Genomic DNA, 24,414 nt, shown 5'->3' with positions numbered 1-24,414 from the left:
CACGGCGGCCAAGAAGTCGCACTTCGCAAATGAGGACGCAGAGGCCAACAGATCCGGTAACGCGCCCACCAAGGTCAGCAGGCACCCAGCGCTATGTTAAATACAGGCCGATTAGGCGAAGTGTCAGGGCCAGGCATTCCAAACAGTCCACCTCTCCACCAGCTCCTGGGCTGCGAGTTAATATCCAGACATCACCGATCTCCCAAGCCACCGACCCCGGATCTGCCAATATTGAAGAATCTAACATGTCGCCATTTCCCATCAGCAGTTCAGAGATGGTGCGTACGGAATCCTGCAAAGCCGAAAAGAAAAAACGCCGTGCCTGATGGTCTTACGTTGTATTGACACCCATCTTTACTGATGTGACTCACGGTTTTCTGGACAAAATGATGAAGTTAAGTTGAAAGTTATGGAGGCGCACGTCTCCCCCATCTCATGCTTCGAACACATCGTAGCTTGTCAAAGAAAGAGAGAATATCAAAATCTGAGCCTTGTGGTCTAGGAAGCCAAACGGCTTCCCTCGCCATTCAATTGTTTTCGTCACAGTTCCTCGAAGAGTAAAGCCTGTGATTGATGGACACGGTGACCTGCCATCCTCATTAACTTTCTAAACATGGCAAAGGTTATACAATTCTTAAGACAGTTTTAGTGGCGACCTAATTGACCCAATAATTTATGACACTGCATGTCAAGCGGGGCGCAAGAAACCGAGGACTCCTTAGGTCCTGAGACAGAGGGAGGGGCTCCCCTGAGGACACGCCTGTCACCTACCTGCCATTAGGTGAAGGGAGCTTTTTTTTTTGTCGCGAGGGTCAAACCGATTCACTAGGCGAGCACAGCGGCACTTGGGTATAGGAAACTGGGCTTGAATATAAGGGGACAGCTCCGCCATTGGCATCGTCAACTGACACCAACAGTGTTGTTTAAGTTCAAAGTTCAGCTCACACAGATGTAAATGAATAAATTCACGTTGATAGTTCACCATTTCAGTTTTGAACTAATACATGTTAAGTTCATTTTGTATTTTTTAGGGAGTGGGAATAAATGACCTGCGAGTTTTACGTTTTTCAAGAGAACCAGCAGCACATCAATACCATTTACCATGTAGTACCGGCCTAACTGTTGTGGATGTTGGTACAAAGTTATGTATTGTACAAGTGGAAGTAAAAGAATACAGTAAAGAGTTATGTAAAGTCATTTTCTTAGTTCAAATGGGGAATATGTATGTTCTTCACTTCAAATACGTCACTAACTACTCACATATACTAAGAAGGATGGATAATGACCTTCAAACAACTAATGACATATATAGGACTTGCAATGGCATTAATTATACTCTAGCAATTGAGACACATGAAAGGAGAATATTAAATAAAATCGTTTGCTCCATATATGGAAATTATATGTAGACGGAAGGCACAGAAGAGGAACAATGTGGAGTTGTTTTATTTGTCTGATACGTCAATACTGCTTCTCTCGAAAATTATTTTATTCTAGAAACTTATCATAAAACCATATGCAATACTTTTAATGTAACAGGTGGCCATGCGCTCTATTTCTAACCGTAGGAGACAAATGGTGACTGTGAACCCGCGTTTAGGTGGACTAACTTATACACTCCTAAAAGCGAAAGCAGGACTTCACCGCGAGCTTAAACAGGCAGACACAAACGGTGTCTATTTGATTTGACGTTATTTTTTCCGAATACAAATAAATGGCATAAAATTCGCACTAAATAAATATTCGTAAAAATACACTATTTGTGCTTATCTGAATACCAAATTCGGGTCGACTCCTTCCAGGGTAAGGCCATACCAGATCCAGAATGTCACCTAAAACTGAACTCACTCACGGTCAAGTCTTCACCTGCAAACACGTTACGTTAACCTCACCGTTCTTGATCAATAAACGCGCTCTTTTGGACAGGCGTAGGGGAACATGGAGGAAGATGTTATCATATTCAAAATGGAAATGCTTAATGCGTTGTCGTGAGCATCAGCCTTGGAAGGCCAAGCAACGAATCAGTTCCATGGACATTTCCCTTATGGAAATGATGATATCATTGTGGAAGTAGAGGTTTAGTACATATTACATTATAACAAATAGACGACTGACGGGTGGTCAAAGCAACTAAAGCCCTCAGGTGTTAAATTGCTTCCCTGAGAAGGGCAAAACTTCTTATTGCCCCCGAATAAAACTATTCTAACATCTACCGGACTTGCCACTCCTGTCCTACTCATTGTGCCCAAAGCCCCGCTTGTTTTATTTCCACCCTACTGTGGCAACTGAACCGCTGAATACCCAATGCAAAGGCAGACACAAGGGGTCCAAAAGAATCGCACACGGAAACGCGCACACGCACAGGTGGAAGACAGACAGACAACAAGCAACCGCATTGCCAGGTTTAGTGACATTTTTTCCCCAATTAAAGATGCGCCTCAAGTAGAAATAATTACAATGTAATTGTGCAGCCTCAAAACGACACTTTAACGGTAATTCATTTTTTTCCGGGTTTAATGTAACTGTAAAATGAGTTTGCTTTCTTTCTTCACTCCATTTGCACAAAAATTGACATCAAAGAAAGGTAACAGAATTTCAGTTGTCATGCCTTCGTAAATAAATTAGGCAGCTGCAGACAGAAACAATAAGAGTGGAAAATGTCAATCACACTAAGATCGAGCGCCCATTGGTTTGTGACCAACTCCTAAAATGACATCACGTTTTATCTCCCAGTCGATTCTAATAGAATTTTACAAAGCATTAATTGAAAGTGTAATCACATTCTCCATTGTTGTCTGGTTTGATTCAGCGACGGCACACTCCAAAAATAAATGACAGCGTGCTGTGGGGTCTGCTGAGCCAACGATTGGCTGTGGCCTTCCATCTGTGACAGACCCCCTTGTATCTTGTGCCACTGACCGTGTCATAAGGATCACCACGGACTCCGCTCACCCCCTTCGTCACTTGTCCCAAAAACTCCCCTCTGGTGAACGCGTCAGGTGAATTCAAACTCAAAGATGCCCGACACCTCCAGCGTTTCTTTCCCAGAGCCACATCCCCCCTCAGCCCGGTACACCTGCACATTTCTTTTATAATTGTACTTTCTGCAATTTTGCATTTTTATTTTAAGTCATGCTATTTGTGTTATTTTTATTTGACCATCGACCAAGTCAAATTCCTGCACATTAAGTAATGGCGAATAAATAAAGGTGATTGTGATTTAAAGCCTAGCAATGCTGGTCCACAAGACCCCCTCTAGTTGTTTCACTCCAAAAGCCAGGCTTTAAAACGAAGACCCGGACACCCCTAAACCTGGGCAGGCAAAGCATCCAGCGGCTGATGAGGTTTTCGGAAGCCCCTCAAAGCACATAAAGACGAGGAAACGAGCGCAGGGCACCGACTCGTAAAGGCGCTGATCAAATTCACGCTGGCGGATTGACATCATTAGTTTCACGTTGAACTCCTTCATATTGCATATCGCTATTCGCCATCTACAGCTGGTCCCTCCGCCTTGCAACCCATGTCACCGCGACAGGCTCCATCTCCCTTAACTCTCAAGCAGAAATGAGGACACGAAGAGCAAAACTAAGTCTGGTGTGAACATCAACATCGGTGGGCATTTAGGCGCAGGTTTCAAGCTGCCTGTCGCAAAACATGCAAGGAACTGGACACGACGAGCGGAGACACGCGATACTAGCAAGTCGTCTGTCATCGGGGGCTCCAGTTCGTTTTAATTTATTTTCACCTTCCCTGAGCTACCATTTCTGTGTCAGAGGTGTATTGCCAGGGTGCTGTGGAAGGCGCTATATCAAATAATGACTGACATTCGCCGCGGCCTCCCCAGTGGCTCTGCCTGCTGCAACCGCCCCTTCCCCTCCCCTCCCCACCACCACCGGCGGCCGTCAGCGCTGCCCTCTCGGCCTCTCTACAGGCTTGAGTTGGTCGGCGTTTGTCTCCATAGCAGTTTCTCCTCTTGGGAGTCGTAATCATTTTTTTGGTCCAATAAACAAAAATGAGGAAATAAGCCAACCGTCTATCTATTTCATCTGCACGCCAAATAAAGACAATAAACATCTTTTATGATCAATCAAAGGCGCTTCTCCACTTTCCTCATCAAAACATTTCCCCTCAGCCCGCAACGCGGCGGCACCGGCAGCTCTCACAGTTCCTGTGCGGGGAGGCAGGAAAAGCCCGAGAGCCCCTTTGCGTGATCCGCGACCGAAGCCGCGTCCTGAGACCCCGAATGCCAGGAAAGCGGAGACATTGAGCCACCGAGCTCCCCTTCCGACATGTTGAGCAGCTGTGTTTACTCTGCCGCCTCCTCCCCTTGATGTGAGGCCAGCAGCGGCGGGGCTGCGCTCGAGGCCACCAGGTGAAGACACAGGGACACTCGTGGTGGCCGGCCTCAGACAACAGGGGGCCGATAGGTGAATAGCGGCCAGTTGTGGACCCGCCATTCAAAGCGTGCCCACTTCACGAATGCAAAGTCCACAAATATAACAAGAGTGAACGAATGCGCGCCCCCCGGGGGGTTGGACATAAGTGGAGCGTGAGGTCGCCGTTTAGGTAGCGCGGTTTTGCGTTTCAAAGAAGCCCAGTAAATATGCGAGTGGATAAATAAATGACAACAACAACAACATACAGCAAACACCATACAACCGACCTCCGGCCGCGTTCCCGTATGAGCTCTTTAGCATTTCACCAATCTATTCTCGTGTATTTAAGGAGCCCTTCAGATATCTAAATACATAAAGGGTCTGTCTGGGTCCTAATATGGCTCCCCTGTGCCAAGGCTCTGAAGAGTGTACGGGTGCAGATGTGCTCTGCTTTACACGACAGCCGTTTGTGCAGTCGGGAAATGTGGGATGAGGCTGAGAGTCTGACCTAAAGCTGCAATGTCTTTTACAAATGCAGTCACCTGTATGCCATTCTCTGTACCATCTGAGACCAACGCCAGATCGCACGGATCAGCCAGATTTAATTAGGACAACTGTGGGTGTCCACATCCAGAAGGGTCGTCAGTTGACCTACCCGCATGACCTTGGGCTGAAAAGATGTGCAGACCACAAGTACGGGGTGAGCTTCATCCCGACAATAAGCTACAGGGGCGCGAGGCAGACGCGCTAATCACTGCGCCACCATATAGTCCTACATACAACGCTTTCCTAGTCGCAATCTTTTAATTAGTATTACTAAGCGAAATTTAAAAACAAAGCTACAATTAACGATACCAGGAAAGCGTTTGATTTAACACAGCGTCTCAACAATACCAATAATAATCGCCTCAATAGAAATCGTAGAGTCAATTGACCTCAACAGGGTGACAGCTCTTGTCACCTAAAGACGGCATAAAGTGACAGATGGAGTCCCCGGATTAATTGTAGCATCTAACCGAAAAAAACGCCGCTTAAAAGTGCAACACTTGTGTCGCAAGCATGCACTCCAACTGACGTGTCTTCTTTCAAAGGAATGCTTGTGTGAAGCTGTAACGGAACAAGTGAGCGGTACATAAATAAGACGGAGTCTCCTTTCTTTGAATGTCGCCCGCCGGCTGGCTCCTGACGCGCACGCTTGCCGTTGCTTCCCTCGCGTTTCCGATTTTCGTCAGTAGTTATGCTCTTGGCCGCCGCTGCTCGTCAGATGGTAACGCGGCCTCTCGCAGTTACTGATGCCAACAAGTCGTGCCCGTCTACCGGTGCTGTTTAAACACCAGTCTCGATTTATGGCCGTTGTATTCGTGCTCGCAGTGGAGGGCTACAAGTTTCAACGCATAAAGACGCGCCTGTTTTATTTGTTTTGATAGATCGCTCCATGATGGAGCAGTTTAAACCTGTAAAACCACTTCTTTATAGAAAACTGGAGAGAAGAAGTCTGGTTAGTCACCGCCTTTCGTTTTCTGTATTTATTGTGTCACGAAGATGACAAACGGAGGGAATCCTGAATGGGGCGAATGCGTCAGGACCTTCAGAGAGGAGCCTCGGGTTCCACTTGGCTAGTGCCGTTTGTGACCTCTTGTCACCCCTCGATACAAGTTTTCTGTCTATTTATCTTTATTTTATATCTGTACGTTTTACTAAATGACGCGCCAGCGTGGACGGAGCAACTTTAAGGTAGTGGAAGGAGACCCCCAACGTATCCTCGGCATTAGTGCGATTCTGCTCAAGTCCTGGGGCCCACTGTAGGGTTTATGTTCCAGTCAGTCTCACAATCTCTCACTCTCATTCATGAGAATTACCTCTGAATTATCTGAATCACTTCAGCGTTTACTGTCTGGCGCCTCGTGACTCATCAGTACGAGACCCCCTAACCCTCCAGTGATACACCGTTCGGCTCATTTTGGGGTCTCATCATACAAAACCTCAGCTTTATTTGGCTCCATAGTTGTGACCATGTACACATGAAAACCCTTCATTTTAGGACCATATTATGTGATGGAAATAGCACCCTTAAGATGAAGTGTAAACCAAAAATGCCCCCATCCAAAATGAACAAAAGGACTTGAAGTTGTGCATGCCACATCAACCGACCCCGGGGCTTCACCCCCAATGGGCTACGAGGGGTCAAAGTGACTCCATTTCACAAACTTCTACAGACAGACCCGTGCTGTACCATGAGGATCGCAACTATGTTTACCATTTGATGCTTTAGGGATTAGGATGGCTTTCTGAATTCGCAGCTCTTCTTCACTCTTCTCTTACACTGCATTCAGTGACAGTTGCACTTTTATTATTATTTCTTTAAGTTTTACCATCACTTTAGAAGTTTAACTTCCTGCTGCCGTTAACTCAGGGATTGTTTTGTTTTCCTTAATTTAATTCTAACGTGACAATAAACGACTAAAATTAAATAACTGGAAAAGCAACATGAAGACCACCAGAACGGAACTGAAAATCGTAAAGAAGACTTCGTACATACATGGACAAAAACAAGTAACAAATACAGAGGACACTCTTTAATTACAATACCGTGGAAAAAAGGCGAAAACAAAACAGTCTGCTTAACGAAGGCGAGAGTCTAATGTAAAATATAAAAACGTGCAGGCAGTGATCCTCACCAATGAGGTCGAAACAGTTCATCGCGATAGTGAAAATGGGACATAATGAGTGGGACCAACGGCATGGGGGCTCATCTCCTAAGTCGGACTTTGTGGGTGTTTAACACCAACAGACTACAGGGGCATGAGCCTGGGGAAATAAAACATTCAGCTTAACAATTTGAGAAATTAGTTCTGTCTGAATTTAACCAGAAAACAAACCTACAGAGCAGCTCAGACAAGTCCCGTTGGTAAACTCGTAGAGATATAGTGCCATCCATAATGTCTGGGACACAGACGTATTTTTTCCTTGATTTCTCCCCTCAATTCCACAGTTTAATATTACAAATCAAACAATTCAGGCATCGTGATTAAAGTGAACATTGCAGACATTTCGGTCACACCATGTAGAAATGGCGAAACTTTTAAAACCGATGACTTTCAATCTCCTTATGTATTTTATTATTATTCAGTTGTTCGATTTGACAGTTATAGCGAGACATGTCTCTTTATTTGGCTTTCCTGGTGTTTAGCAGCCCCTCATTCTTGGGACTGGTGCAGTGCGAAGGCTAATCCGCTTTGAGATTCGCGGTGCACACTCGCTCCGGCCCCCGTCCGTTTTTAACACAACTCTCCCCGAGCGCTGCCCTCTGACATCAAAGTTGAGCACATGTATCTCGCGCTTGTGGGACGAGCCACACCCATCCTTTAGAGTATATAGTGCCTTCACGCCGCTAGGGTATATTCATAGTGACCAATCTTTAATCACCATCAAAAAGCTCGATGTATTTTTTGATTTGTAGCAATTTGGATTGTTACATATGGGCTTTTTGCGTACATTCACGCCATTTGTGAAAAGTGCATAGACATCCCTAATGAAAGCACTTTAAACAAACAGTACGACACCGTGACCCTGTCCGTGCCGATGACGTATCTCACCAGGCCGTCATTCTTTGTCCCGAGCGCCGCGCCGGTGTTTCTCATTAGCTGTGCCACAAATAAGGCGCCTCTAGGAAAGCAAACCAAACCAAATGACACCGAATTGCCCAACGTTTTAAACTCAAGTCTTGTGGCCGACTGTTTTGCCCCAACTGACGGCAGCACAATCGCGATGGGTGTCATTTGCTCGGCATGTACCAAATGTTACCTCGAGTGCTTGTGATACGGCCGCTCCAATATGATGGTGCGTGAGCATTAGATAGCCGTGAAAGGATTTTTAATATACTGAATCCATCAAATTATGTCATTTATGGTGGTCCTCCCTTTCAACTGGCTTCCTAAATTATCTCAGATGATTTATGAGGTATCTGATCCCCGTGCAGCTGCAGCTGAGGCCGCGAATCCGATTTATCAGAGAATTGGCGGAAGAGACCCTTCGAGGGGCTACTTTTTTGTTCAAAGCCCTTCGGCAGACGTAGGAAGCTATTACGGATTTCCAAGGCCGTGCCATGTTGTGCAGACAGAGGGAGAGAGAAGCTCGTGAAATTAGCGTTTTCACTCCCAGAAAGCGCGCATTCCTCCAATTTCATAAAAGTATAAAACAAGCCTTTGATTCAATTCCCCTTCCTGCTGAATGTTGTCAGATACTTGAAACCAGATGGACCCAAGAGACAAAGGCTTTATTGTGGACAATGTCTCTATTCCGTTTGAAGTCAAGTTTGCAATGTAAGCTCTTTTTTCAAGTTACAATAGACGATATTGAGAATGACTGCACAATATAAGCAGCGAAATGAATATACAAAGCGGCTGACTGAAAATCAGCCCGGGCCAGTTTACTGTTCACCACACATGGGGCTAGATGTATTATACAGAATGGACAGATGGACGAGACGGGCACCGATAAGACCATTACGAAATTAACTATCCATCCACTCCATCGGGCGTGTCCCGTCCAAGTGCGCCAGTGCAGGTGGACTACAAGTGTAAATTTTACAAGCGGGGGACATTCAGGGGTGAAATTCTTCCGTGCTTGTGTTCAACAACACACCACGCCGCCATGATTAGAGAGTATGACCGCCTTACCTGATGAGAGGAGAGGGGTTGGGAGCATGCGCACTGCCGCACCCACCCTTGTTTGGATTAATACTTAATGCCAATTCGGCCTGGAGTGATGCTGCAGTTCATGCCTATGACCTATATCTTTAAGGTCAGATGCGGCTGACAACCTTTAAAGCAACAAGGAGGGCGTCTTTGACGTCTTACCAGGGATGCAAAGAAGGGCTGGACGGCAGCACCAACAGGGGTGTGATTAATCACAAGGGGACCCCATTACTATCCCAAAACCCCGTTTTGCTTTTATTCTCTTAAACAATCCATGATTCTGTGGTAGTTACCCTGGAATGCGTTTGATACTGGCACACTTAAGCTCTGAAACAAAAAAGTCACAATGGTAGCAGCAGCCCAGCTGGTATTTGCCAACGTACTGCTCTAAAGTTGCTCTACAGTGCCCCAGTTTTTACTCTTCTCCTGGATTAGATTAGATTAGACATTACACATGTATAAATACAGGGCAACGAGATTCAGTTTAGCATCTAATTAGAAGTGCAAAGAGCAGAAGTACAATAAATATAATATGTGCATATTATTTACAGTTAAATACGATATGTACAGTTAAGAGCACAGTGAAGATGGGAATAGATATATAGATATATAAATAGATATACAAATGTTCTAAATGCAGATGGCAAATATACATATTTTACAATATACATTTATGTACCTATACATGTATTTGTATGTACTATAATACTATAAGTACTATATATATATATATATATGCACATACAGATGTACAATATACAGACCTCCTCCATGTTACTATAGCAGAAACAGGCTGACTAGAGCTATGCCAGTTTCATCCAAATATCCAATTATCTCCACGTTTAACAGATTGAATTAAGTAGTTTCAGAAAATGGATGTATTTGACTAATGGAGCAGGTAAAATGATCCTTTATGTGAGACTTTACTTTTCTTAAATGCCTTCTTCCTGGTGTGGGTCACAGTGGCAGCAGGTTAAGCAGATCAACCCAGACATCCTTATCTCAGATAGATACTAACTCTCTTTGGGCAATTCCCTGGCATGCCAGATATATTCCTTTGTGTATGATGTGCTTTGTAAATCAGGCCTATATGATGGAGGTGGAATCAGACTCGCCTAACTCAGTAATTAAGCCATCACATCTACTGGGTTCACCACTGGCCAGCAAACTGCAATTTTCCAACTGGATGTTAACAATCAAGGCAATGATGTTACTAATCGAAGATCAAAGTGCTACCTCTAACTTTAAATTCTCTGTGACCATTGAGATGGCACTGTACTCACAACTTGTTTTGTTGTAGCTGTTCAGTATTAATACCTATATATTTCAAGTTAAGCTCATTTAGACTCATTATTTATTTAAAAAACGTGGCACAGCAAAACAAAGCCACTTCCACATCAGTGGTGTAGGGAGGGGGTGAGCCTACCCTGACTGGTCATAGGCCCAGCCACTCAGTTCACGGAGTATGAACTTTTCTGTTAAATTTTGTAATTGACTGGGTCAGATTTATTTAATCTTTCCTTTGGTTTCAAAGTGGTATATCAAATTGCATGAAAAAATAAATGGGGTGGTGTTACGGTGTATTGGTAGTATCATTAGATAGTTCACTGAACCTTAAGTTACTTGAGTTTTTTTGGTGAACACCAAGAGTTAGTTTCTTATTTTATTATTTCTGACATGGCAAAACAAATGGAAATATTAAGTTTTTTTCAAAAGCTCATTTACAAGAAGAGGAATGTCCAGGCACAAGTGAGACACGTAAAATGCAACAGTGTGCAGCCGAGAAAATGACTAAAGCAAACATTTCAATTGCGTAATGCTCACACTTGATGAACAACATGCAGTGCCGGTAAAAGTTTTTCCATCTGTAAATCTGATAAAGATGGGTTTGCTATCATCAATGTCATTAGTTCATCTCAGCAACTTGACTATCTTATCATTTGAAAACAATTTTGCTGAAATCTAGATCATTACAAAATCATTGACCAATTCAATCTAAAGCCCCAATGCCCAAGAACAGGTAGTGACTTACTTTGTGTTTGTGCCTGCCGTGACGTAACGTCGTTTAATTGCCTTGATCATTTTCGATCAACTTTTGCATGGTCCTAATAATTCTGTTATGTGTATGTACCACAGTATGAATAGATGTATTTTTTGGGTAAGCGCCTCTGTATATCCAATTAAAGATTAGAACACCCATTTTTACGCAGGCCCACCCTAAAACCTATTTCAGGCTATGCCCCTCTTCCACATTCACATTCTGGAGAAAATGACGGATCAACACCTAAAAAGATGTCCTAACATCAGGGGTCTAATCAAGTAGCCTAACCCTTCAGAACAGCTTCAGTCCTTACTGAAAACCTGATATACAAGTCCTGAACAGAGTACATCAAGCAGAAAAGCCCCCGGTTCTTTAAAGAGTGAAAAAGATGGACGTCTACTTTGCATTCTATTCTATACAACCCTCTCTAAGGTGCTATGTTTTTTAAATATAGTGACTGGGGAGGCAATACAAGTCATTCAAGTTCATCCTGGTATTCATAAAACCACTATGAATTGGTTTAGCAGTTGTATTATCACCCAGAGTGAACAGTAATTAAGTCACAGGTGTTGTAGAAGGTCACACATTCTTGCAGTGCAATCACCAGACCTACTCACTTCCACAAGATGGCTGCCTATACCATTATGGATCCTCCACCATATTTAACATCTAGCAACTCACACTGGGGGTGTTGGAAGGTTTTGTTTGGTTCTCTCTGTATGTACGAAATAGAATGACTAACCTCAGACCAAATGACTTTCTTCCATCGGACAAGAACTTTTGTGCTCATTACATTAGGTCATGTCTCTCTATCCATTAGCATTGTTCCCAAATGGCAGCCCTGCCAGATTCCATGAAGCATTGTTTTCTTGAGACCAAATCACTGAAGAGCAGGCTCAGCTCTGTGGGCATTAGAGGCTGTACATCTGTAGCATTTATTACATGTCAAGTGTCCACTGATTGCTGACAGTGAGCTTTCACTTCTCACCGCTATTTCTCTTTGGTGATGCAGCTTGTCCTTGTTTGGCATAATTGTCATTTTTTAGGATTGCTACCCTTGACACATTAGATAATTTTGCAGGGCCTAATGGCACTGCCTATCAGGCATCATTTTAACTTCCTATCACATATCTATGACTGACTCTGGGCAGCGTATGCCATGAGCTTCTGAGCAGACACAGCACACCTGGTCGGACCTGCCTTTATAACTGTACTCTAGCCCCTCACCAGTTACACTCCTTTCCATGCGGTGTTTCCATTATTTTGCCCATCCTTTCTGTGCATTGACGTAGACAGCATGAGTCCCAACTTGCCCTCCCGATCACATTCATTGCATCCTCCACACTTTCAGTATTTACCTGAGAGTCCTAACCCTGTTCAGTGCTTCTCTGGGTGCGCTGATAACAGTTACTCCTTTAACTCACACGCCAGGGATTTCCGTACTTGTCAACAGTTCTTTGAAGAAAATTCTCTATTAAACTTCTCATTTTTAGAGTGACAACAATACCATAGCATTACTACTGTACATTTACAAATCTAGATATCATCTTGTCCAAACTCATCAAGCTGCTGATATAAAATTGCTCATGGCTGTAATTTGTTGCCTATGTGTTTTTTTTTTTAAACGGATCTCCAAAGCCCTTGAACCTTTTCTGCTAAAGCCAAGTTTAGTTCCAGGCCTTGCAGCTGAAGGTTCATCCCAAGCTTTATAGTACCGATCAGAGCTAAGAGTCTAATCGTTTAATTTATGGGTGTGCATGTTTTTTCTTCTCTTGTTCCTGTGTGGCACTGTACTGTAACCTGCTCTTTAACAGCACCTAACCTAATTATAATAATAAAACCACAAAACTGAATGGACGGAATAATTATTTTTTGAAGAATGCCATCTCCATTCACATCAGTTGTCTCAGCAATGTTAAGACTCGGGACAGGTCCTGTCAGTGGATGGGTCACCCAGTCCAACACAGCATTTAAAAGTAAGCAGCCTACACTCACAAGACAGGGCAGTAAAAATAAAGACACCTGACTGGCACATGTGGACACGCTGGGTCTATTCCCTGGCACAACATAAGACAGAGACTGGATCAAGCCCCTTGAGGCTGAGTTGGCAGCACCAACTACTTTGCCACGCTACCATAAACTTTCAACTTAAAGACAGGCATACACACATGAAATGATCACTGACTAGGCATTGCCCAGACAGTGCACAAGTATCCACAGATATCAGAAGAACAACAACAATGGTGAAAGACTGCTCACCCAACATGGGATAGTCCCTGCTAGGCACCCAGTACTGCCAGGATAAGCCCATAAAAAGAGTAAATTCTGAAAATGGATGGAAACACCTGAAGCCAAGTTAAACCACAAGGTTTTTTGTTCAAAATGTCATTCAAGTCAAAGTGTGAACTATGAAAGTGCTACCCTTTAGATTACTCTGTTTTACAGCCTTACTGATATAATAACATGTTTTAATGCCAGAAACAAACTTCATTTTAGGCTTTCTTGTATTTGCTGCAAGGCACACAATTTCATACAAGTGAAAATAACCAACCATCTTGAAATGGTCATTTGTTGATAGCAGTTCACAGACTTAAAATTTATACATTATGAATGCACTTGAGCTAACAAAATGGATATTAAAATAAAACCTTGTAATTCTATAAAGCTAAAAGATCCTGTAGTTCCGTTTCCATTTATTTAACGTGATGATTCCTTAACAGGAGATCAATATGCAACTTACAAAGAAATATAGAAAAACTGCTTGAGTAGGCATATGGATAGAGACCTGCACTGAGGAGGGGACTGGGCACAAAACTTCACTTACTACATAACATGGAGGCTGGAGCAAATGGGCCAGTGGTGCTAAGGGCAAAGCAAATCAGGTGTCTTATAAGAAGTAAATGGATGACATGCCATGTTAGAACAATTATGTTTACTGAGTGAGTGAGTGAAGTGAAGTGAGCTGAATAGGCATTTGTATGTAGCCTACTACACAAAGGCAGACTGAGTATCTAAGTGTCATGGCAGCAACCTGGTTAAGCATAAAACCAGTCGAGAGTATCAAATGGGTGCTTTGCAATCAAAAGAAATCCTTGTGAGCACTGGAGTCGCGTGGAGCACCTAGACTCGTATGACCACCAAGAATGCAATTATATTGCGATGCCCTATTCCATTTCCTTATTGCTCTGATATGGTGGAGAGTGGAGGGGTCCCAATACACTTCTGTAACATATGCTTTATATTACAGTGGGCCTTGGCGATTGCTTCCCATGTTTGCAGTTTTTCCTGCCACATTCTTTTACAGTCAAAGTGAAGTTTGAGTTGTGCCTCAGCAGGGTGGGGAATTATTCAATTCTGGCCAACACTCTTCACTCCTTCATGACACTTCCTACTTTTTTAGGTCTCATGTCAGTCACTGTGGCTACAATACTGGTCTTTAAATTACAAGGCTGCAGGTTCAACCTCCACTTCTGACACAAGAATTTATTTGTAAGGGACTATATAAATAAAGTGATTAACCATTATATTTAGTGACATCACTAAATCACTTTGTCATGTTTACTCTAATCTAAAATAAACAATACATCTGTGTCTGTACCTTTTACGTGAAATAGCAATCAAGTCAATATACTTACATAAAAATAATGAGCCTTCCGGAGCTGACAGGAAGCTTCAACGCTTTCACTATCAAATGATCCTACTTATTAAGCAAAACCTCTTTCATCTTACAACTGCTGTTAAAGCAGGAACATGAACCAAACACATCTGAAATCCATTACGATCAAAACAGCACCTTTAGTGGGTAACCATCATCATCAAATCAGGCTTTAGCTTCTATTACAATGTTCAGTACTCACCTTGGGGGCTTGAGGAAGCAAAATGCAAAAATTAATATGCATCCCCAACAGACATAACACTCTACCGCTCTTTTACCACCTTAAACTCAACAATGGACAAGGCTGGAGCACTACACTTTACCAGGCCATCAAGATGCGTCACTAAGCACTTGCATGGGCCAATAACTTCATCGTCATTGCTTCTTTATAAAACTGGCAACCAACGAGAGTTCAAATCTATCTTGAGAGCTCTAGTCCTACAGGGGATTTTGTACATAAATCAGGCACACAGAGGGCACAGTTCAGAGCCTACAGCTAACTTGATCTACAAAAGCAGTTTAGGACATAAGAATATGCAAACAGCAGCCAGAAAGACTATCACAAAGGCAGCAACCCCTTAGTTTGGGATTTAATGAATATCCTGAGTAGCATCCACTTGGAGAGCCACAGCACCATACGTCACCGCAGTTGTAGACCAATTTAGACAGATGGTGTAGAATATGTATTGCCATTTTCTTCACATACACGTTTAAAAATATTAGATTGGCTTAAATGTTAATTCTAAATTGGTTTAGAACAATATTGCACACATGCTCTGTACATTTTTAAAAAATTAATCACTTTTATTAACGTTTTACTAAACTCTAACGTGGTGTAAACGTTGTAGTTATAATGTATATTTTGTTTCATGAATGTAAACAAAAACCTATTTTCAATTAACACAAATCTTAATGATTTTAATTTTGTTGACATGTTAAATGGTTCCCAAAGACCCGAACACAACATAAATGTTAATAGTGTATTTCACAGAAATGATCCGTATTGTTTAGTTTGATGTATGACACAACGTGATGGCAGAAACCCTCTGAACTTCCACAATGAGGCATATTATTTGGTTTGATGTACTGGTTTTCCTTCTCATTTTTATTGCTAGGTCCTTGACCCGACTTTACTTTCTGGGCTTTGCTGAGACAGGCTGAAACCTTCCAAAAGTAATTTTACGAAGTCAGTCCACAAATGGCGGTGACATCACTTCTGGGTCTGTAACTGCGGTGACGTATAGTACTGTGGCTCTGCAAGTGGATATTATTGAACAACCTGGCTCCTCGTTTTTAGTAGAGTGCGGAATGAAGACAAATTAGCTACTATTTGACAAGCTTCAATTCCTACCTTACCTAAGGTTCTGGTTATTCTTAGGTAGAACGTTACAATTCACATGATGTGCACAGAGACCTACAATTCCAAGCTGTTGCTTTGAAAGTATGTGCTATACCATCAAATTACAAACAAGAATTCACAGAAAGATATGAAATGAGTAAGCAGATTATCTGTCAGTAAGAGAAGCAAAAACAAACAAGTCTGCAAATCATAGCATAATGAACAGAGTCCGACTTGTGCTAGGCCTCAGACCTGTGGCGCTTAGCCACCATCCTCACCAAGGTCTAGCAGTAAGCAAACTGATGGTGCAGATGCTGCATAAGTTACATTCTGTGTGAGTGCACTTTACCTGAAACAAAAGGGCCAATACCAGTTCTTACAAGCTTACAGCAATCCATTTTCATCTGTTTTTAACAGTAAGCCTGTTCAATTGTCTGCCTTCCATTACTGCTATATGTCAGTAGACCAGTTTCCCTTAATAGCATCTGACCTCTACATCTTTGATGAGTATCTGATTTCAGGACAAATTGGATTTTCCTAGTTTGTGTGCAGGTTGGGCATATTTGGACAATCAGATTCTATAGGTTTAAACTTTAAGCACACCATAAAGCCTGTAATATATGGTTCTAGTGACCGGTGGTTTAAAACAACACAAACCTTAATTGACTTCTTCTCAAACTTAGTCACTTGTGCTGTTCTAGCAATTTATCTAAGTGGCATGATCTTATTGGCCTATAAACAATCAGGTATGCCGCTGCCAGCAAGCGCTCTCCGAATAGCACTTAAAATAAACAGGCATTCTAAGATTTGTGTGGAAGTGGCGGGCACTGATCAGACAGGAATGAGTGAGGCCGTATCCTGCTGTGGCCTTTAAGGCACCACGCAGGTCTTTAAGAGAGACTAAACAACTGCTCTCTGGAGGTCTCATCCCCCACCACACGACAGAGCTCAAGTTAGTGGATAAAGAGAGAGGAAACCCCCAAACTCACAAGACTCTGTAAGGTCCAGCACAAGCAAAGTGGTTTTAATCAAAGTACGTAAAAGTGGGACTAACTGAAGAAACGCGTGTGTGCGCACCTCGCCTTTTGTTGATGCAAATGATGCTGAAAATATCACAAAAAGTACATATAAACACACTACCATGTATATGCATAGTAAACATGCAAATGGTACATACAGTACACACACACATATACACAATTTTTTTCTAAGGTTCAGTTAAGAAAAGAGAAGCATGCCAAATTACTCACATATGTTTTAGAGAGTACCTCTTGACCTCTGACCGTTCAGTTCATTTGTTACATCGATTTTTTGAAATTATTGCAGAGCATATGTAGAAAATGAAATCAAATAAAATGGGGGGTTTTAGACTGGGAGGACCTCAGCAGATAATGTTGCCAGTAGTTTTATTTTAACTTCCTACTATCCCTCCCTCCAAAAAAGTGGGCCTCACTTTTATCTGTTCATATTTCCAGAGGACCACCTGCTGTTAATTTACAAGGCCGACATTAGAGTATTTTTCAAAAGAACACCACTTTAAGTTACAAGATTTTTTCTTGCATTTATTTCACTTGTCACAGTTTATATTCAACAAAAAACTGCCAGCACATTCATTGAGTCTGCTGAATGTCCAGAAATCACAATACACAAAAAAATAAACACATCATATCTCAAAAAGGACCAAAATCACTGCCAGGCATTGCAGAGTGAGCCAAAATAGAACCTTTCACAGCAGCTGGCAGATAAAACCTTAATTCTCACGTTTAAATGACTACTTTCTGCCAATTGCTAGGCAAGTCAGTATAATTCAGTTTATCACAAACCAACATAACTAAACAGATTTAATGAAAATTATATTCCTTTCTAAAACACCTGCTAATACAGATGCACTTAAGGCACAATGTCCACAGTTATGACCTATAGAGAAAGTCAACTGAAAATGAATACAAAAGTCAGAAACGTACCTTTGACATCACATTATTCTCAGACCTGCTTAATCCAGCTGAGTGTCTATCCTGGCACCATTGGATCTGAGGTGGAAAACACTTCTGGATGGCACTACAATTTACCTTTGGCATTAATTCAAAACAATAAAGTCAGCAGTGTTGATTTTAACTAGATTGTTCTCTTATTGGACACAATGTCTCTGTTATGACTAAAAAGGAATCAACTTTTTTTTTTTTATTTAAGTAATCCCTGGTGCATGCACTACCAAATGGAAAAAACATCAAAAAAAAAAAAAAGTGTTACGGAAAACCAAAGACCCAGCATGAAAGAAAAACAGAGTGAAAAGAAACCTATCATGGCCCACAAAGTTGTAAAAAAATAAAGACACAATCAAATATGAAAAACCCTTAAACTGTGAAGATTCAAATTCTGCTCATTTGGAGGTTTTGAATCTCTGACCTTTAGTGTTTGAAATTACACAAATCATTCCAATATTTGAAGAAGTAATCTTGTTGGGAGTTTTTGACCAAGTTACCAACAGCTAAGGTGCTATAAAGACTGCAAGTTGGCAAAAGAAGTAAGAAGAAGCTGCACTCACTCTGAATTTAATGAAAAGCTTTCCAAAGGGAGCCACATTTCCTTTTTTTCTTTCAGAAGCTAAATGCATATCCATTTACATCAGTTCCACAGTAAAATCAGGGTCTGAAAGAACATTGTGTATTGTCAATCCAATCGCAGTCTCTCTGACCCACTGGGAGACTCTTAATAATTTGTCCCATTCTACAGTGCTCTAACCAGACATAATATAAAAGAATAATTATATTAAACACCTAAATTTAAACAGAATTACAGGCATCTGAGCTTAGAGTAGGAGTTTAAATTTTGTGACATGTCCACAAGGAGGAGCATCCCAACAGTACAGTGTTTCACAAAGTTACTGTATACTTCACTTTACTATGAATGCTAGTAAGTGTCCCATTTCCAATTAAGGCTGAACTGCTGTAAATAAGATCACCATTGCTACAGGAAAAATGAAAAATAAAAGAAAAGATAAATAAATAAACAAAACGTTTGTAGTTATGGATGCCACAGCTTCCAATACACCCAGTAAGCAAACCTCTTGCATGTCTTGCCTTTACACTTGTGTTTAGTGGCAACTGATTAATGAGGTGTGGTTCATGAAAGAGGTCAGCAAGAAGAAGAAACTCCAAGTGACGCCCATTAAGGTACACAGGTCAAATTCAAGTCTGCTCAAGCGTATCTCCTATCAGAAAGGCAAGTGAAAAAAATAATGAATCCCTTTATGATACTTATTTGAGAGAGAGAGAAAAAAAGGTATTGCGCAACTTGTAAAGCAAGCACAGCTTTTCCAGCTTATGACATCTCTTGAATAAAATGATCTCTAATTTAAACTATGCTTTGAAAAGTATTCACTTATTTAGTTCTCATCATACATTTTTAAAACCAAAACGCCGTTGGTTCAATTTATTTTCCCACTAACTTTCAGTATGCCACAGGTATGCACCGATTAACTGTCATGTGAGTGGCCAATCTTCTTCCATAACTTGCAAATCACAGCACATCTATATATGCAGGTGTATCACTGTGTTGTTTGACAGAACATTTATGTTTCTGACAAGATTTCTTAAGTGCAGTTGTCACATCAGTGAACCATGGAAAGTAATGCTCTGTCCAGAGCCTCTGAAACTATGCTGACACACTTCAGCAGAGTAGGATCATTCAAACCTAGAGGCACACCTATTATCGCCTTCACAAATTCTTTATGACATTTGCACTCAAAGTCAACCATGTCACATGGAGTCTTTACAGTGTACAAGAACTCCAGCTTTAATAAGAAATAATCAAAGGGTAGAATTGTAGCTGTGACTAATCAAGGTGACCTAAGTCAAAAAAGGCTAACGGCCTGATTTCCAGACAGTTGCTGGTATTGCTCTTCTCTCAAGCGTCAATGGGCCCACTGCCATTCTTTCAGTCAGTCTTGTGTTTTTGTTTTGACTTTGCTGCTATCACTTAATTTATAATATCTATCTCTTTATGATCCCTGACTATCTCTTCTATAAAGACAACTAGACATGGGGCAGGAAAAAGTCACACATCTGTGTGCACAGCGACCTTATTGCTTACAGAGGCACAGTTTCTTTCCTTTCTATTTTCCTTCCTTCTCTACTAATTTTGCCAAGCAAAACAGATGAGCAATGGATTGGTATGGCTTTGTTTCTTGACAGTAAAGTCATCTGGGCAAATAGACTCTCAGTAAATATCTGCATTTAGCTGTAAGCATCCTGATGTGAGGAACAACTGAATTGGTCTCTTAATAAACAAACATGAGGGCTGGCCATAGGGTGTTAGGCCACCACATCCCTTTCAGATCAAAAAAAAAAAAAAAGGAAGTCACATTTTTGTGTTTTCAAATACTGTAAAAGGTACTGAAATTGTCTAGTTTCCTTCACCAAATCAGATCACATAATGCATGCTCCCAGAGTGTCCTCAAATTTCACAGCATCTTGTTATGCATAGTCATCTATTTCTGATTGTAAATCGACCAGACACTAATACGCTGGTCTTTGGATCCAGCTGCCATCAGTCTATCAGAGGACATCTCATGATCAGAAAAAGTTACACAATGCACGCTTTCTGTGTGGAATCGCAGTACAGCAAGAGGACTCATCTTCTTCCAGCCAAAAATGCGAATCCGATGGTCCCATCCAGCTGCTGCCAGGATCTTCTTGTCTTCTCGGATACAAAGATGTGATATGCCTGGATTTACAACGTCAAAAGATCTCTTCAGCTGCAGAAAGAAACATTGAGAGCAAAGTGTCAATGACTTTGAAATGGAGAAGAGCTCAATTTGCCCGCAGGACATAGCCTTGCTCAAGTACACATTTCAATGGAGTCCTCTCAGGGCACAAATGCAGTTAATAACATTTGATTTCCTTTAAATTTACCTTGTTGTAATGATCTTGAAATTATTTTCTTTGATTATTATGATGGGTACAAAGCTGGAATAACCACTATTTTCACATGTAATACTACCGTTAAAGACACACTATATCCCCAATGCAACTCAAACAAATCTCCAGGAAAATCAACCAAATTAATGCCTTTTTAATGCACAGAAAGTCCAATGGGAAACAAGTGGTGTACTTTAAAGCTGTCCATGTTTATTTTTTCAAGAACAATTTCTAAATAAAAAAATTTGCCATCCCACTAGAGTACAAGAAATAATTAACAAAACAATTTTGTTTCATTTCATGATTATGCAGCATTTACCTGACAGAATTAATTCTGTATTGAAGCCACTTAATTGACATTTTATTTCATATAGGATACAACAGCTTCTCTAACAAAAATAATATACGTTGCGTATATAGCAACTTTCCCATGTTCATAGCACTGCAACTGACACCATTTACACTTTGCAACTAATAAAAATTGCCTCCTGTAAATCACAGTAAGCTTTAAAAGTTCCCTATACATTCAACGCCAAATATATATAGTTAATATGATCAATAATTACTACAGAAAAATAACATTTCAATGATGGAGTCCGGTGTATAATGAAGTCACCTTTAACTAACAGTTGTACAAAAAACAGTCATACTCTTGCTTGCATTTCCAACTGTTATGCAACATGTTGTTTATACTATACAATTATTTGACTGATACAATTATTTGTACAATGATCTGATAACAAACTAATTATTTGTACAATGATCTGATAACAAACTAACCTGCTACAAGTCCACAAACGTTACATTTCATATTTGTGTAAAGTATATATATATATATATATATATATATATATATATATATATATATATATATATATATATATATATACATACATACATACACACACCTCCTTATGTATAAAATTATGCTTAGTTAATTCAATTGATTGTTCTATCAAGTATACAATTAATCTAATTAATTATGTCATGTTTAAGTCATCTGTAGAACTGAAATTATGGTTTTATAGATACTCGTGTAGCCAAATTTGTAGAAAAGTCACATTTAATTCAAGTACCCAGTTTCCTAGATTCGTATCCCAAGGCTGGGATTTGTCTGTGTGGACTTTTCATGTTCTTGAACTGCCTTTATGGAATTTCCACCAGTTACTCCAGTTTCGTTTAATCCAATCCTCAAAGATATGCTTGCAAGATTCACTGGCAATTCCAAATTGGCCATATTTGAGTTCAAGTATGGATGTGTGTAAGTGGGGCTGCCATGGACGGGTACCCTGTGAAGAGCTGTTTTCTTGCTAGGCATCCAGTGCTGCTAGGATAGTCTCTGATCTCCTATAACCCTGAGTAATATCAAGAGTCTCTGACAAGGTTGTGTTACTTTTTTGAAAAATTAAGACATATTAAAGCAATGCAGTTTTTTTCTTAATTGAGCAATGATATTTAACACATTATCTTTTTTTTACATTAGTGGCATGCAACTGTCATGACATACACTATTCAGTGGTAAAGCAATGCATTCTCTTCTCCAGCAAAGTCAAATTTCAATTGGAATATTTTGCACTGTAATAGAAATGTTATTGAACTGATGATGTTCCCAATAGTAAAATGTCACATTTTATAAAAAACACTTGCTCTGTAGTACTTTTCAACTGATTCATCCAGCAATAAAATATCAGAATTTAATTGTGCCTGTTCCGTTTCCCAGGTTTATATAAGTGGTCACATTCTACTTTCTTTTTTCTTGGTCAGAATCCAGAACTGCATCTAAAAACACAGCATATTTATTGAGAATGACCTGGAACTTGCCAGAACAAAAGTCTAAATCTTAACCTGAGGAAATTTTTTTTAATATATTCTAAAAGTTGAGAACAAAAGTACCTCCCAACAATTCTGAGCACAATGTAGGATATAGTTTTGTACTCTTAAATTTCAAAGTTTGTAATCTTGAACTGATCAGGCCTGATCAAAGTGTTTACAGCTGTATGTGATGTTTGAATGAAAGCACACACCCCAACTTTCCATGAGACCCAATGCTCTTAATTGTTCAAAACAAAACATAAAAAACAACAAGGAACTACAGAAGAACGTTTGTGTTAAATAAAATGCCCAATAGGGGCTGAATAGTCTTTTGGACTTGTAACCTCTGCAGATTTTATTTATCCAGCTTATCTGGATTTTTTTTCCTGTACTCCTAAACATCAGACCTTATCAGACTCATCTCTGGAGACTTAAGTCAATTCTATACATAAGGACTTTTATTTTCTATTAATTACATATTGATTTTATGTAAGTACATGTGACTTATTTTTTGTAATTTATTTAGTCATCATTATTGTTATTTAATCTATTAAATTTAATTTATTTTTCTTTTCTTGTATCTTTTTTGACATCTTGCAAAAGCATGTTGGGCTAGATCCTTTATATGAAAATTAGCTGTACAAATAAATTTGGTTATTGATGTTGTTTCAAACTCTTTATCCTAATATTTTGCTTTTCAAAACTATGCCTATAATAACTATACGAGATATTACTTTTCACACAACTTTTTCAAACTCCAATACAAATGAAACTTTAGTCCACATATCTATACTAATAAAAGGCAAAGCCCTCACTCACTCATCACTAATTCTAAAACTTTCTTTGTAGGTAGAAGGCTGAAATTTGGCAGGCTTATTCCTTACAGCTTACTTACAAAAGTTAAGCAGGTTTCATTTCGAAATTCTACATGTAACGGCCATAACAGTCGATAACGGTCGACAACGTTCGCCATGTTGAACTTTCTTATTTATGGCCCCATCTTCACGAAATTTGGTATGCGGCTTCCCTGCGCTAACCGAAACCGATGTACATACTTATTTCGGTGGTATGACGGTACTGTCGGCCGCCATATTGAACTTTTCAACGGTCTTTGTTACTTATGGGCCCATCTTCAAGAAATATGGTACACGGGTTCCCAACGCTAACTGAATCCTACTTATGTACATATATACGTCAATGGCCTGCAGCTCGGTCACCTTGTGAGGCGGCGTTGGGTCCCCTATATCAACGCCTCCCACGTTGTTGGGTGCCTGCCTATAAGGGCTGTCCGTCGCTCCGGTCTCTACATTCCCTTCCTTGCTTCGCCACGGGATTCACGTCTCCCTGCTGATAACTACAGCCTTTTTATTTAATCCACGGCTTCTCCGCTGTTTTATTGTTCATTTATTACAATTATAGTTATATTGCACGGCCATATCAGGCTCACCCTTGATATCCGGAGAAACATTGTGTCTTATGTATTGAATGACTGGGACAGGTTCAACATGTGGACTGATGACAGTACAGGAGATAATTATACTACACAGGAGCACTAGAAGAGTGAAATGCTTAAGC

At 40.7% G+C, this 24,414-nt stretch overlaps 1 protein-coding gene across 2 annotated transcripts in view; it reads right to left on the bottom strand.

Moving 5' to 3' along the window:
• Nucleotides 1-17,649: 17,649 nt before the first annotated feature.
• The window catches only part of gnb1l (guanine nucleotide binding protein (G protein), beta polypeptide 1-like), a 63,518-nt gene continuing 56,753 nt past the window's right edge, over nt 17,650-24,414 (bottom strand). For both annotated transcript variants that reach the window (XM_039771512.1, XM_039771513.1), the window contains one exon: nt 17,650-20,864. In XM_039771512.1, coding sequence (XP_039627446.1) covers nt 20,598-20,864 — 267 coding nt within the window. In that variant the 3' untranslated portion in view covers nt 17,650-20,597. The remainder of the gene's footprint in view (nt 20,865-24,414) is intronic.

Source organism: Polypterus senegalus, chromosome 12 (genome assembly GCF_016835505.1).
Source record: "Polypterus senegalus isolate Bchr_013 chromosome 12, ASM1683550v1, whole genome shotgun sequence".
NCBI classification, from domain to species: Eukaryota; Metazoa; Chordata; class Cladistia; order Polypteriformes; family Polypteridae; genus Polypterus; species Polypterus senegalus.
Note: the sequence above shows the minus strand (reverse complement) of the source record. Positions and strands in the feature narration are given on the sequence as shown.